The 16,762-nt window shown below is 38.3% G+C and overlaps 1 protein-coding gene across 50 annotated transcripts in view; it reads right to left on the bottom strand.

Moving 5' to 3' along the window:
• PPFIBP1 (PPFIB scaffold protein 1) overlaps nucleotides 1-16,762 on the bottom strand; it is a 184,655-nt gene that overhangs the window by 11,823 nt on the left and 156,070 nt on the right. For 18 of the 50 annotated variants that reach the window (XR_013522732.1, XR_013522730.1, XR_013522727.1 and 15 more), the window contains 12 exons: nucleotides 14,508-14,662; nucleotides 11,338-11,453; nucleotides 10,416-10,472; nucleotides 9,081-9,141; nucleotides 8,676-8,705; nucleotides 6,036-6,207; nucleotides 5,538-5,570; nucleotides 3,324-3,474; nucleotides 2,901-3,029; nucleotides 1,295-1,445; nucleotides 502-613; nucleotides 295-383 (listed from right to left, as the gene is read on the bottom strand). Coding sequence is in view for 43 of the 50 variants with exons in the window: in XM_035255985.3 (XP_035111876.1) it covers nucleotides 295-383; nucleotides 502-613; nucleotides 1,295-1,445; nucleotides 2,901-3,029; nucleotides 3,324-3,474; nucleotides 5,538-5,570; nucleotides 6,036-6,207; nucleotides 8,676-8,705; nucleotides 9,081-9,141; nucleotides 10,416-10,472; nucleotides 11,338-11,453; nucleotides 14,508-14,662 (1,256 nt within the window). In the remaining 7 variants the exon portion in view is untranslated. The remainder of the gene's footprint in view (nucleotides 1-294; nucleotides 384-501; nucleotides 614-1,294; nucleotides 1,446-2,900; nucleotides 3,030-3,323; nucleotides 3,475-5,537; nucleotides 5,571-6,035; nucleotides 6,208-8,675; nucleotides 8,706-9,080; nucleotides 9,142-10,415; nucleotides 10,473-11,337; nucleotides 11,454-14,507; nucleotides 14,663-16,762) is intronic. The other 32 variants (XR_013522728.1, XR_013522731.1, XM_078339054.1 and 29 more) reach the window with 3 other exon arrangements.

Raw genomic sequence — 16,762 nt, forward strand, 5'->3', positions numbered from 1 at the left:
ATGTACCCAATTAAAGTGTACACTTCAGTGTTTATCTTGTTGAATGTATTACATATAAAATCAACCTTCTGAAGAGCTTAAATTAGGCTTCCCTTTGCTTACATTGGTGTTTCAATTATCCCAATCACAATCACCAAGTGCTACAACTTCAAATATGCCCGCCACTCCCCTCAATTCAAACACACCTTCAAACTCTGGTGGAATCACTGAAAACACTGTGTTTGCCCTACTAAATTTCTGTATTTTTCAGAGAAAAAGTTTTCCTCCCCCAAACCCCAGAAGTGAGCCACTTACAACAGTCATGTAGTGTAGCATTCGACCATCAACCCGTCCTTCATCAAACTGGGTCTTATACTGAGGGAGGCCAATATCATCCAACCATCCTAAAAGAGAGAGAAAGCAGTGTTGCCACCATGCCACAAAACACCTGTTCTTGTGATTAAAAGGAAGAAGCGGCTATGCACATAATTATTCTATTTTGTTAGAATAAAAACTTCTTACTAGTGACCCAGTTGAAATCCAGCTTCCCATGATTGGTTTCTTCTTCAGATCCCAGGGCTTGTAGTGCCAGCTGGAGCTTCTTTCGATGAAGTAAATGCTTGATTCCAAGTTCCTGAAACAATAAACATTGACTTTATAACTCTATCTATATAGGCTGGGTGCCACTGGCAAAGGATGCAAATTTCTCCAAAATGAAGCTAACACTAAAGACCCAATTCAATATTAAATTACAATACTAACTTGGTCTAAGAAAGTGTTGAACAAAAGGTCCCTGAAAAGCCAAGCCCACCACAATTAGCTTAGTGATGTGTTAGGTATTCCCCAGTGACTCATTTCTTTGTAAGCTAGGAACTGTAGCATGCATAAAGAGAATTTGACTCTTACTTTGTGCAAAATATTATAATTGGAATGAAATTTTAAATAATTAGACATAAATTGTAGGGTACTTTTTTTTCCTTTTGCAAAGTGAAATGAGTTGCATATATTACATTGAGAAAACAGGCCAATGATAAAGCCATACAATGATTTTGAGAAAGATGAGGTTAATTATTCTTCTGTAATTATTTTTCATTAAAATGCCCCTTGGCTTAAGTGTTCCATAAGGAATTATCAAGACCAGGTCCTCCCAAGACCATCAGAAAAAATAAGCATAAAGCAACTGAAAACCAAACCTTTTGTTTAGAGAGTATTTACTGGCTTCACTCATTGCCCTTTCTGGATTATAACACAACCCTACATTCATACTGTCTTCTTCTCAGTACCCATTGTGAAAACAAAACAGAGAAACAATCACCTTCTCTAGATCTTGTTGAGAAGCCTGCAAAAGCGTTTGGCCAGATGCAATCCAGTGCTTCCCAGAATTCAGGTAGGAGCCCAAGCCCTGTTCCATGAGCCAATTGCAAACCTGCTCCTTGGTCCACTTGGCAAATGGCATATCCAAGTCACTACAAGAAAATGAGTAATTGCATGAAAAATAATCCAAAGCCAATCCTGTGGCTTATACATTCAGTAGACATAGAAGTTCCCTGGTGATACACAGTTGACCATGAAAAGCTTAATTTTTTGCATACATTGAAGGAACGACTGGTACTGGAGTTGAAAGTTATCTTCTAAGACCACTGTCTTCATTTCAAATGAAACCACAAAAGATTTAATGTGACAGAGCAAGTTCCACAGAAAAAGACTAAGTTGGACAAAGATAAGTCATTGTATCAGTTTCAACCAATGTGGTTTGAAGTTTGGATTTCCAAACAGGAAGCTCAGTTGGACTGAAAGAAACTTAAGCCTAATTTGAATTAACTTCAGCAGAATTATGGTTTCTTTCCATACGGTAACCAATGAGAAGAGGGCAGTGTGTTGTCACTGAGTGCAGGAAACAATAATCAAAGCAAAATTCCTATTTTCTTTTACCTAGATACACAAATAGTGTTCCTGTTCCAGGGTGGGGGCAGGGTGCGGAGGAGGGGATGAACGTGTTTTTTTTTTTTTTAAAGAGCACAAGGAGTTCTAGTGTGTTCAAAGATAGCATATGGCAAATGAAACTGTTTGGTATTTGAAGAAAGCTAAAGAGAGTTTCCTCCTTGATGAAACTTGCGTTCAGTGTTCCACCCGTATGGGCGGGGCTGTATTTAAAGGGTTTCTAGCCTATAACACTGTTAAAAGATTTGTTTCCAATGCCTTGTACTTTATGTTTGCCAACCCCACCCTTTTATGCTCAGTGAGTCGATGTAGTAGTTCCAAGCCAGCCCTAAATTTTGATAAGAGTGTCGGAGCAGTTCTTAAAGTCTTAATGGATAAAATATTATATAGTCTTGAGATAAATATAAGAATTCTGATAGAATTTTTGTCTTTAAGTGCTTTCATAAATTTTGTTGTATACTATGTCTCTTGAGCAGTTATTATCTGCCAAATACTTAACACATATTAACTTATTTATATTCATAATCAGCTTTTGGGGTAGGTACTAATTATGATGATGAGAGAACTGAGGCACAGGGCATGGAAGCCATTGCTCAAGGTCACCCAGTTGGTAGAAAATGGTAAAGCCAGAAAGCAAATCCAAGTGGTCTGATTCTAGAACTTACTCTTAACCATTATGCTATCCCATCTTTCCAAAACTATGCTTTAGAGTACTTACAACTACCATCTATGTAAAATGTAAGTCTTAGAGCCATTCTAACACAGATGCTGCTGATGCTTTAGCTCTGGTCCCTCCCCTAGTTCACACAGCCCTCACCTTCTGTATGTTCATTAACCATGGACAAATTGCACTGCTCTAAAGACGGTGGCTCCTCCTTTCACTAGGACAGCATTAAGCAATGACTTCGTTTAACTCCATGACAGTACTAACTTTGCAGGATCCGTGAGGTCATGATGCTTCATCAGTTGGCTGTTCTCACCTGTTAGACTGTCCCAAGTCTCGAGACCAACCCAGTCGGGGCCCTGCAGTTGCCCTTGTCCCTCCTCTTTTGAATTCAGACTCAGATATGTCATCTGGGTTGAATGTAGTTGATTGACTTCTCCTAAGTCTGTAGAAGACATAACACAAACGGCCAGTATTAGACCTGAGGAGGCCTTAGACTTGCTAATCACAGAGTTTTTAACTAGTGCAGCTACTGGAACTAATCCTCTTTGTGTCGTTAACATAGACATTTAAGTTTAAACTTTAACTAAGACCCAGTGAGTTAATAAATCCCACATCACAATCCAAACTTTCTTCCATAAGAGGAATACAAAGGCCTTACAAGTTCATACCCATTTTCAGCCACTTCTAAGCAACATGTAAGACAGAGCCCATTCCACTTGTTCACTGCTTTACTTACTTTCCAAAGAGTTTCATGATACCTCTGGATTTCTTTTTGGAATCTGGAGATGGAGGTGGTATCTGGAAGGGACTGTTCCCCTGTGAATCTTTTGGCTGAGAAGAAGCACCAGCCAGGTCTAGGTGCTCTGCTGTCTCTTTTTCTGTCTCAGCTACTCCAAGAGCAGAATAAAGACAATGAATGTTAAAATATGGAATGAACATGGTAAGATATTAATCTCCTTGGTTTTAGAACTGTTAAGAATTCTTCCATTGTTCTATAAGTCAGTGATTTAGAAAGAGCACCTTGTAAATATTAAAAATGGAACACACATGTTCTGTTGCATAGTTTACGGTGTAAAATTAATAAAATTATAACCCCTATGGAGATTAAGAGTGTGATAGGACTGTCATATTCTTTCCTTGAGTGATTTGAATTCATAATGGAATTATTTTCAATCTTTCCACAGCACACAGTACTGTCGATTACCTCCTACATCTTCAAAATCATCTCCTTTTGCTTCTTGACATGACAGTCTCCTACATCTGTCATCTGATAGTGTCTCTGCTGTAGCACCCCTGCTTTTTTTACCTTCCCCCATGGCATTTTAAGATTCTGTTCTAAGTGCCCTCTAGAGGATCAAAATCTCTGGGCCTAATCTCTCTCTCTCTAAGCTCTATATCTAAATGCCTGTAATATTCCCAATTCAGTGTGTTGGGACATCTGGGACTTCACAAACTCATCCAATTTCCCTGAGAGTCTTTTCCTGTCTTAAATGTTCTTATTTGACATTTGGTTAATACTAACTAATACTGCCCCTATTGCTCTAGCTCAAACTTCATGTCATTTTCCTTTTACTCCTTCTTCTTCTTTGGCACTTATTTCAAACCTAGTTCAAGCAATTCTTTATTTATGAAATGTATTCCAATCTATTGTATCCTAGGCACTAAGAGTAAAATGAATATGCATATATTTTTCTTTTGATATAAAGTAAGTGCCTGTTGATGTTACCTTAAAATAATCACATCCACATTTGCCAATCTCAGATCTCCAAATATTAACTATTTTAGTTATTTTAGCTGTCCCTTAGTGGACGATCCCATACTAGCAAACACAAGGGCTACTGTTGTCTTCAGTGTGAGATTTTAAGCTTTATAAAGGAAAGTAAAAGTTGTATTAAAATCACAGGAACAGTGTTTCAGCAAGATCTACAAGTTGCAGAAAGTTGGTTTTTCTACAAAGCAGAGCTGTGATTACAGGTTATAATAAGCAGCATTTACCTCTTAGCATTAACAATACAGTTCTTCTAAGAAAGATGCAAAAAAACTATTTGAAAATAGTTATCTGAATAGATCAGTTTATTTTATGCATCCAGTGTTCATTCTAGACATTTAAATCCAGAGAGAGAGAAGTCCCGTTTGCCGGTCCACATGAATAGATAGGTGGATATCTACATAAGGTAACAGCACCTATTGGAAAAACCCAAAGGAACTTTTCCAATTCACATTCTTCAACCATGATGGGTACAGGTGCCCCTGAAAATGCTGCCTGGCTTATCCTCATCTTAAAACCACCATATTTCTCTTTTTTATTTTGAGAACTTTTTTTCCCCAGTTGTCTCCTGCCTTACAAAGAGGAAAACTGAGCTGTCCCTCTTCTAAAATCACTTTAGGAGTAACTCCTCAGATATCAAGTAAAGTTTCTTCTGTCATCACTGAATATTATCTCCATCTTCAAAGTAATAAAATGTCAGAAGAATGTTCCCCTATGAGAAGTAAGCCTAAAACTATAATATTCAATGTCTTCTATAAACATCCTTATTTGGCTAAACACATTTCTTTTTGGAGGCTGGGGGAAATGTAAGCATGGAGAACGGACTGTAAGGATCTGGGAGTTAGTGTGTGGTAATGTGCACTTCAAGGCTGCAAGAGCTGTAATGTACAATGCCAGGACATTCCTGCCCTGCACTCTGAGGGATGCTGCACACATCTATGTCCTCTCAAAGCTACTCACATAGTGAGTGTTATCAGCATTGGTTAAAACAGCGTTTAGGCTTAGAAGCAAAGCCTCTACAGAATCCTTTTTAGCAGAAGGTAGAGAGAACACTCTGGAAGAGAGAACTACATTTTCTGATTGCTGTCAGATTGCTTTCTAGAGATCACAGATGCTAAGAGCAGGGATTAGATTGGTTTGGAGCACAGCGCTGACAAAGGCTGGCATGCAGGGGTACAATACCTAAGGTGGGTGCACTGGCACTTCGTTTACGATCTTCAGATATCCCAACAACGCACACAATCACACGCAGCCCAATGGAGAGAACACAGAGATGACAAAATGAAACACAGATCAGACTCCTCCTCGCCAGATGCACACCGTCGAGGAGAGGCATGCACCACACTGTGCTTCTGATGTTACACACAGGCTCGATGTCAGTGTTAATTTATCCACTATTACAATAGATGGGAAATGCCATGATGAAGTCAAAGGGAATCATGATTTTAGGTCTTTCCACTAAGTTTATATCACAGGAGAGAGCAGGGTGAGAATCTATATATCTTCACAACACTAAATTAAATTCACTGATGCATTTTTTGTTAACTTCCCCCTAAGTCATTCAAAAACGTTTCTGAGAAAAAGAAATTAATCAATGAATGAGGGAATAAGGGAAGAGAAGACACTGCTCTTTTCCTTCTTCTGGAAGAATTAGGGCAAAGGCATTTTGGCCACACGTACCCAAGTTCGGTGCACTTGCTGTTCTCTTGTTACTTTTGATTTTAAAAAAGCCCCGGCCAAAGGAAGATCTGACTTTTCGAGTGCCGAAGGGGTTGTCGTCCATGGAGGTGACCTGCCCTGGGGGTCTGGGAGGCAGGGTCCCAGATGGCCTGCTTTCTGCCGGAGCTCTGTCCTGAGAGGCAGATAAGAATAGTGAAACAGCTTTCAGGTATAGCATCCTTAGCACACGCCAGGCTAACAGCAAATACTCAAGCCACATCCATGAGTTTATTTAAAAAGTAACTGAACTAACACATTGATTACCAATGTCAAATGCCTTATCGCAAGTTGAAAAAAAAATCAGTTCTGAAAGCTACTTAAGAAACAACAACAACAAAAAAAAAACATGTTCATCGCTAATCTAGAATCAATATGTTTAGGGCTTTAAATATTTAGGATACAAAAATTCTTAAATTTTGTTTGCTTCATTCCTCAAAAGACATGGAAATGTCACATAACCAGAAAAATAGCAGCAGATTTCTGACTTTTCTAACAATTATGCCACATATTTAGCTATAATACAGTTTATATTCTTATAACTATGCCAATAGAAGCCCAATATAATATAATTATTCTACAAAGCAGGCATTAGTCCAAACTTCTATGCCAGCAGTATAAGAAGATTCTACTCCAGTTATTTTAAATATTCTCCTCAAAAATAATAAAATGAAGGCACACTGAGCAACTTCATTTTGAGCTTTTTGGTTCTTTGACTTAACAATTAGAGCTGGCTATAACATAGTATGCTATATTGTTTTACCATTCAAAGATGCTTTGCCTAGACCAATGTCCTGAAGTGTTTCCTCTATGTTTTCATCTAGCAGTTTCATAGTTTCGGGTCTTATATGTAAGTTCTTAATCCATCTTGAGTTGATTTTTGTTGATATGGTGACAGGTGGAGTCCAATTTCATTCTTCTACATATGGATATCGAATTTTCCCAACACCATTTATTGAAGCGGGTGTCCTTTCCCACTGTATGTTCTTAGCATTTTATACAAAGATGCTTTTGTCTGCTTGCTCTCATTTCTCTAATAATTCTTGCCCTCTGCTTCTTTTTTTGCAGAAGTAGAGAGAAGGGTAAGGGGATATAAATATTTTAGGTGGCCGGGCGCGGTGGCTCAAGCCTGTAATCCCAGCACTTTGGGAGGCCGAGGCGGGTGGATCACGAGGTCAAGAGATCAAGACCAACCTGGTCAACATGGTGAAACCCCGTCTCTACTAAAATACAAAAAATTAGCTGGGCATGGTGGTGTGTGCCTGTGATCCCGGCTACTCAGGAGGCTGAGGCAGGAGAATTGCCTGAACCCAGGAGGCGGAGGTTGCGGTGAGCCGAGATCGCGCCATTGCACTCCAGCCTGGGTAACAAGAGCGAAACTCCGTCTCAAAAAATAAATAAATAAATAAATAGATATTTTAGGTGGTTATTTTACTCTATATATTTGCAGATCATAGAAACTAAAAGTTTATAGATGGCACGATTTAATGGTCTTTCTATCCACGGCTCAACAATGACATCCAAATCATTTAACCATTTATTGAACTGAGAGGACAAAAAGGACTCTAATTATAGCTGTCATCACTGGCTGCTTTGTCAGTCCTATCCACATTTGACTCAGGTACTAAGAGCCAACAGTCAAGAGAGTCCATCTGGAAGTAGCCTATCAGGCTATAATCTTTGCAAGGTTAATGACAGAAAATCAGAGGACAGAACAGGGACAGTGGCTCATGCCTGTGATCCCTGTGCTTTGAAAGGCAGAGTTAAGAGGATTACTGGAGTTCAGGAGTTCAAGACCAGCCTCAGCAACATAACAAATCTCATCTGTACTTAAAATAACAATAATAATAAAAATCCCAGTATGGTGGTGCACACCTGCAATCCCAGCTACTTGAAAGGCTGAGGTGGGAGGATCACCTGAGCCTAGGAAATTGAGGCTACAGTGAAATATAATGGCACCACTGCACCCCAGCATGGACAACAGAGCGATACTATCTCAAAATAAAGGAAAGAAAATCAGGGGACAGAAGAATCAAGCACATATTGATGACATCTTGAAGCACACCAAAATGTTTGCTTTAGATGGACACTGGTTGTATAATCTAATGGTAATCTAAGAAGGGACGTCCAAGGAAGCTCAGTTATGGTCATTAAGAACATGAAGTAGCATGATTGGGAGATAATGGTTTTGTTTTTTAATAACTTATTCAAGTGACATTCACATAACAACACTAACAATTTTAAAGTGCACAATTCAGTGGCATTTAGTATGTTAATGACATTGTGCAACCACCACCTCTACCTGATTCCAAAACATTTCCATCATTTGAAAGCAAAATCCCTTCCCCTTAAACAGTTTCTCCCCATTCTTCCCTCCTCTCCCTACTGGTAACCATTGATCTGCATTCTATTTCTATAGACTTATCTGTTCTGCATAGTTCACATAAATGGAATCATATCATATGTGAACTTTGTGTCTGGCTTCTCTCATTTAGCATAATGTTTTAGAGGTTCTGAAAGTTTTTATCTACTGGAGACATTTAAGCAATTTACATGTAATGGAAGTAGAAATATTTTGGCATTGTAATTTGGACAAAAAGTTACCTCTGAAGTCTTCTGAATAGATTCTTTTTCCTGTTCAAAGCAATAACAATATTTGAGGTTGTGAAGGAAATCTTTTATATAATCCTGAATTTGTCACATACAACTCTATAAGTTAAAATAATTTTATATCTACTTCTAAGCTACAAAATCTTAGTATCATTTATTTTCTAAAATGTTGTATTAAAGTCTCCATTTTTGGTTTTACATACTATTTTCAATCCTTCATATTCATACTTCTTAATATTTACTGCTAACTCTAATATCAAATAATTGTCCACTAGAGAAACCACAAACTCTTCATAAGAGTTTTATTTGCAAAAAGGGAAAAGATGAAGATCCCTAACTATTTTTTTCTCAGAATAACAGACCAAAAAAACCCAACAACAACAACAACACAGAACCCACCCCATCAGACGTCTCTTTCTTCAGACTGCCCAGGCTGCTGGACTTTTGCAGACTTGAAGTTCTAAAAATAACAGTAATAACAATTAAGATTAATAATATAAGTGGCTCTGGTGCCACTAAGTAAAACATCTTGGAAAGACACTAAAATTGTGTGTGGCTTGAATCCTGGTGATAAAAGAAAATCTGGAATCAGGCAGTCACTTATATGCTTAACTAAATGACAACATTTAGTTGTTTTAAAAGCAGGGGTGATTAACTGTCCTGCCAATAATTCTAACTGTCCTGCACATGTTAGAAGAGCTGGATAAACACTTAGGACTAGCCTTGTGATGTTAATATTAAAAAATAAGCCAGTGCTTTCCATGGACTAGTGGTGTATCCTTTGAATGTATACATTTAAACTAGGAACTTTAAAAATATTCAAGCACTATTTATATCTAATCCTTCTAATTAAAATAAAGAATGAAAGTTTTACTTTTTAATTCACAAGGGAATCACGTTTCTGAGTCTGGCAAAGCAATTCACTTTATAGTTCTAATTAAAGCATAGTAGAGGAATCGCTAATGCTGCCCATAATAATTCATTTTCTATGATAGTGAAGGCAACATGACACTATAAACATCCAGAGACTTTCTCTTTCACATAATTAGTATTCAATAGAGCCGGTGTTACTAAAAAATTGAAGGCAGAGATATGTGACCAGTTTAGAGAAAGAGAGTGACAGAAGTCATGTGTTTGGCTCTACAAAACAGAATATAAATGCAAATTTACAAACTTCTAAAAGGCATTTCTTCTGTATTTATGTGTATACGTCACCAGAAATATCAACTACCAAAATAAAGTAAAAGATAATATAGTGAGAAAAGAAAAAATCTCATCTTTGAATACTGCTCTGAAAATACACTTTCCTAATTTAATCCAGACTTTGACTTGGATAAACACAGGTATAGGTCAGCTCACAAAACTGAAAGTGCAAAAAACCCATCCCAGCTTTTCCCGCATCACATCATTCTCTGTGATGCCTTCCCACTGGACTCAACACATGCCAGTACAAAAGTGAATTTGAGCACTGAACTTCAAATGAAAACTGATGAAGGAAGGCTAAAGACCTGCAAAATTCCAGCATGAGATAACAACAAATGAGCAAGTATTTATTTGTAAACTTACAGCTCCCCGCCTTCACCCCCACCCAATTATTACAGCTGCATTAATTTATTCAGGAATTTAACAGCCTCAGTCATTTGCTGTTAATATTTAGTTATTGTTAGTATAACAGAACTCTCTTCTTTCTCAAGCCTCAATCACATATTTTACATCCAATAAAATGTAACTTACGAAAGACTATCACACAGTTGAGTATCAACAGTAGCACCAAGGATCATCTTCCCATCACTAAAATGTAAAGAACGAAAGGTAATTATTAACTTCATGAATAAAACATCATATACGTTATAAGTGAACGGGTATGTCAAAAACAAAAAATTGTGCAAAGGAAGCTATTTCTATTTTTTTTTAATGTTCTATTTTATTTGGCCTAATGTAAGACTAGACAATTTGGGAATATGTTGGCAAAGCATTCTAATTGCTTACAGACAAACTACTGTTACCCTTTTCCTGTTCCCTTCAGATCCATCCTTACATAGTAAATGACTGTGACTATTTAGTTTACAATCCTTTGACAGTAACCCATGACATAGGATATAAAAATCTAAGTTCCTTAAACTCTTTTTTTTGAGACAGAGTCTCACTCTGTCACCCAGGCTGGAGTGCAGTGATGTGATCTTGGCTCACTTCGGCCTCCGCTTCCTGGGTTCATGATTCTGGTGCCTCAGCCTCTCAAGTAGCTGGGATTACAGGCATGTGCCACCACATTCAGCTGATTTTTGTATTTTTAGTAGCGATGAGATTTTGCCATGTTGGCCAGGCTGGTCTTGAATTCCTGGCTTCAAGTGATCCACCTGCCTCGGCCTCCCAAAGAGCTGAGATTACAGGCATGAGCCATCACACCTGGCCAAGTTTCTCAAAATCTCTTTTTAACCTGACCACCCCACCTCCCCAGCCTCATCTCTTATTACTTCCTGCTTCACACCTTTTATTTCCATTAATACAGAACTGATTACAGATCCCCCAGTGGATGTCTTGCTGTTTCTTGCTTCTCCAGGTAAAAACTATGTCTGTAAATAAATGTAATACATCCTCATCTTTGGTTGATCTACTTTTTTGAACAGCTATATTGCACTGTTAATAAATGACATACTTTTCTTCAAATGAAGTCTCTGGCTTAGGAGTCAACTTTGATTTTTCAGAAGTTTCCATGCTTATAGTTGCTGGCAATAACGAAGGGACGGAAACTTGCAAGACGGTGCTGTGGAACTGTAATGTAATTATAAAAAGTCAAAAATCAATCAATCAAAACAAAACACAAGTCACAGAGTAATTAAATAAAAGTAAGACAATTAAATGGTCTATTGATAAAATCTCATAATCAGTATTCAGAACTCTATATTTGCAAAATGATTTCAGAATATAAACATCTACATAGATGAAATACTAATCAAGGAATCATCCTGGAGGAAGAAAATTTTTGAACTTGATTCTGAATAAGACACTGAGTATTGTGAATAAAACTTAGTAAGTATCATTGGGCAAGTTAATGGTAATTTTTTTTCTCTTTTCTGAGATGGAACCTTGTTATGTTACCCAGAATGGTCTCGAACTCCTTGGCTCAAGCAGTCTCTTGCTGTAGCCTCCTGAGTAGCTGAGATTACATACCTGTGCTACCGTACCCAGGTAATAATAGGAAATTCAAACAACCTGAAGCCCTGGCTCAAATCTTGGCTCTGACACAGTTGTCTAAGTGATCAGTGATCTTAGCAAATCACTTCACTAGGCATTCATCAGTTTCACCCTCTGTAAAACAAGAATGACAAAGCCTACCCTGCATGTTGCAATGATTTAACATAAGACTTCAGTAACATGTTTTGCTTTCAACATTCTACTTTTTTTTTTTTTTTTTGAGATGGAGTTTCGCTCCTGTTACCACCGCAACCTCCACCTCCTGGGTTCAGGCAATTCTCCTGCCTCAGCCTCCTGAGTAGCTGGGACTACAGGCACATGCCACCATGCTCAGCTAATTTTTTGTATTTTTAGTAGAGACGGGGTTTCACCATGTTGACTAGGATGGTCTCGATCTCTTGACCTCGTGACCCACCCGCCTTGGCCTCCCAAAGTGCTGGGATTACAGGTGTGAGCCACTGCGCCCGGCCAACATTCTATTATTATTATTATTTGAGACAGGATCTCACTTTATCATTCAGGCTAAAGTGCAATGCTGTGGTCATGGCTCACTGTAGCCTTGAACTCCTGGGATCAAGTAAGAGAAATGACCAAAAAGGAACTGCTAAATATAAGGAAGTCAATATTGTTTAGACAGTGAAATTATTTCCCATTCCCTCTCTCTCTAGACAAAAAAATTACACTAAAATTAAGAAACAGTTTCAGGGCAAAGACCAAGCACAAGTGCTATCAGGAAAACATGGTCTTCAGATGAGCCAAGGGTGTGGCTGTAAAACCCTTTGTTAAGACCTCGAGATGGACTAGACCAGAAACAAATAAAAATAGGAAAAAAAAAAAAGCCTTTGGAAGATTATAGTAGTACTGTCTCATTGAATCTCTGAAAAATGATCAAAGTCTCTAATAATAATGGGATGTCCCATTGCAGCTTTGTAGGGAAACTTAGCTAGAGATAGGCTTATGGTGAAGCTGTGGATGGGTTCTTCTCTAATACAGTAAATTATAACATGATTTATATGAAATTCTAAATGTTTTTTTTTTTTTTTTGAGACGGAGTTTCGCTCTTGTTACCCAGGCTGGAGTGCAATGGTGCGATCTCAGCTCACCGCAACCTCCGCCTCCTGGGTTAGGCAATTCTCCTGCCTTAGCCTCCCGAGTAGCTGGGATTACAGGCACACGCCACCATGCCCAGCTAATTTTTTGTATTTTCAGTAGAGATGGGGTTTCACCATGTTGACCAGGATGGTCTCAATCTCTCGACCTCGTGATACACCCATCTCGGCCTCCCAAAATGCTGGGATTACATAAATGTTTTAAGTATTATCCCAAGTTAGACTCAAAGGAACAGAGATAGTAGAAAATGAAGAGGTGGATTTGGACATCTTTGGGCATTTTTGCAGGCACGAAACTGAGAAAACTACTCATCTGCAAATATAGGCAAAGAAAGAACGACTTGGAAGGAAGAATCAATAGCCCAGATGACTGCAGTATGTGCATGGCTGGATTTTGGAACTGCTATGGACTGGTGACACCTGTGAGCCTTCCACCTCCCCCTTTTTAATGGGAGTGGCTACTGCTGTAACATTATGTCTATCCAACCATCATATGGATGTGTGGAGGACAAATAACTGTCCTTGAAGTCCACAGCTCCTTAAGTCACTGGAATAGTCCTCGAGAAGCTGTGCGCAAAAAACTGTACCTGAGGAGCTTCACCCACATCTCGACCTGGTCTGGATGACAAGATCTTGGGATGCTGATGCCTCATTGGAATGAGACTCAGGGGTCTTCGGAAAGGGGCGAGTGTATTTTGCATGGGAGACGGTTATAAAGTGGTTTAGCTAGAGGGTAGAGTGGAAGATTGTATTTTCCAAATGTGGTTGCACCAATATATCCCATCCCACCTGTCCTTACAATGTAATGTAGTCACTTGTCCATCATGGGGTAGGGTCTATGTTTCCTCTCCTTGAATCTGGGTGGGCCTACAGGCCTGTGTCCACAGCAGAAGAGATGTCATGTGATTTCTGAGACAAATCATAACAGGTGATGCAAAGTTGCCTGGGCCTCTTGGAATGCTCACCCTTAGGACTGTGAGGAAGCCAAGCAGTCATATGTAGTTGTTCTAAATGGGGCCTCAGCTGAGGTCCCAGCCAAAAGCCAGCCTCAACCACCAGACATATGAGTGAGTTAGCCTTCAGATGACTCAGGCCCAGGCCTTCACGCCACTCCAGCTGATGCCAGATAAAGTAGAGACAAGATGTTCATGCTGAGCCCTGCTCAAACGGCAGAGTCATTAGCAAAAGAAATGCTGTCATTGAAGCCACAAGGTTTTGGTGTGGTGTACAACAGATAACAAACATATTTTGATGCCAGTTTGATGCAAAGTAAGGAGTGTATAACTGTTTACTCCTTTCCAGTTGCTTCTTCCAAGTCTAAAGAAGTCAGAGGAAAATTTTATTCAATTATCTTTCAGAGTCGCCATCAGAAGTGGCCAAAATCAATTTATGTATATAACTTCGCTTGAGTTGGTAATGACAACAAGAGAGGAACCCATGTTTTTCATGTTATGAACAGTGCTTTAGCTTTCAACAACACAGTCTCTTCAACATGAAGGAAATCTTAAAAGTCTATTACTACCTCTTCAGGAACACTTGTGTTAAATGGGTCATGACTGGGAGATCCCGTTACTGGAGTGGGTGATGAACTTTTCTCCAAATCACTGAAACCCTGCGCATCCAGCAAAGTTGAGATGGAACTGGAATTGAGCAGATCTTCATATTCCCCATCTTTGCCTAGGAAAAGACAAAGCAAAGAGAAGAGAACAGTAGGTTTTCATTTATATTTCACTTTGACAAGAAGATAAGAATCCCAATTATATTGAACATAAAATTTTTTTCTGGAGCTTCTCCTGGCATCCCTTGAAAAACAACATAGGACCTAGGAAACAGCATCTGAAGCTGTGAACACCTAGGCCCAGGAGCTCTTGGGCCGCAGTGGGTACCTGTGATATTAATAGACAAAGTCATACTCATTGACTCATCAGATTGAAAGAAAATTTAAAGTTAACTTATTCCAACAACTCTCTTGTAATTTTGTTTTAAAATAAGGAGCTCAAGATTCTTAGTATAGAAATAATCAAGCTGAAGAATACCTGGTACAAAAAACAAATTCCGAATAGCAACAAAGTCCCATTTAAAAAACTTAGTTTTCATCACTGTTGTGCTCTTGAAAAAACATAGAAAGGAGAACAGGAAAAGCAAAAAGACAGATGACCTTTGATTTCTCAAGTGGATCCTTTTATGCCATTTTAAAGCAAAAAAAAAAGTCTGATGGATAAAAGCAACCACATATTCACCAAAGTTGCAACCTTGAGAATTTTTTTTACATATCTAGAGATGAAAAGGATTAACTGCTGAACAGAGCAGTGCCAGGTACTCTTTTTTAAAAAAAGAAAAAAAATGATACTTAAGACTCTAATCTACAAATAATATGAAATGGCAAAACAAGAGCACTTGTTTAAAGATCTTAATCAGACCACAGCTTCTTAATTTAGGTTTCACTAGAATGTTATCCTAATTATAATAGAATTTCGTGTTATTAGAATTGGGTGAGGATTAACTAAATATGACTCCTAGTGAGAAATCACTGTTTAGACAACTCTTTATTGTAACAGAACACAGTTTTCAATGGTTTATGAAAAGCTATGCTGCTGTACATGGTTGAAAACTACCTCTTTTGTTTACATGTTCGTATGCAGAGGAAAAAAAGCTAGAAAGAAACAATACTCAAAAAAGCCAATAGTAATCATTCCAGTGCAATTACGAGTGATTTTTATCTCCTTTATTTTCCAAATGTTTTACAATATAGTTTAACTAAAGGAATTAATATTTTTCTGCCTTGGTTTTAAACATAAGACTTGCACAGTTGAAATTCTATAAAATCAAACAATATTTTAAATGTTATGCATATGTAAAGTTAATCAGTTACAAATTTGCAATATTCCATAGAATAGAGACTTTTCTTCTGAAGGCATGGAAAATGCTGAGTGATGAGAATTGCTAGTCAACACTGATAGTTAGAGGTTCATTTGCTTACTCAGATATTTATAAAATCTAATATGCCCGATCCTGCATACAAAAATATGTTGCTGATTTTTTTTCAAAAATCCTGATCCAAAGCAGGATTCTTCTTCTCTATTAACTAATCAAAATTAAAAATTCAAAATCTGAGTGTTTCATGGGGAACTCACAAAAGAATTATTTTCAGTGCTTACATTAAGAGCAGATAACTCAACCTATGCATTACTAAAAAACAAGAGCACTTTCAAATTTCCTCCACATTTAAAGATGGCTGATGGGCCCATCTGCAGATAAAATAATAAATACAACAAAATGCACAACTATCTTTATGTATATGTCTTACAGGATTTTTCTGAATTTACCATGATCAAAGCTGAACTCAATCCCCTTTACCCAGACCAATTTTCCTTCTCTGGGCTTCTGCATATCAGTAAATGGAACCATCACCTACCCAGCTGCTTTAGTTGGAAATGTCTTTCTTGATTTCTTTCCCCTTCTTCACTCTCCTCCTCTATCTCATTACACTGCTGTGCCAGTCCACCATAACATATTCCCAATTAGTAACTACTAGATTTTTTCACTCGGAATCATGCAAGTCTCTGAATTGGTTTCTGCTGCTCCCAATACTGCTCACTTCCCTCCATGGCCCACATGTCAGACAGATCATGGTGCTGACCACTTTTTTTTTTTTTTTTTGAGACAGAGTCTCACTCTGTTGCCCAGGCTGGAGTGCAATGGTGCAATCTCGGCTTACTCCACCTCCCAGGTTCAAGTGATTCTCCTGCCTCAGCCTCCTGAATAGCTGAGATTACA

Source organism: Callithrix jacchus, chromosome 9 (assembly GCF_049354715.1).
Source record: "Callithrix jacchus isolate 240 chromosome 9, calJac240_pri, whole genome shotgun sequence".
Lineage (NCBI taxonomy): Eukaryota > Metazoa > Chordata > Mammalia > Primates > Cebidae > Callithrix > Callithrix jacchus.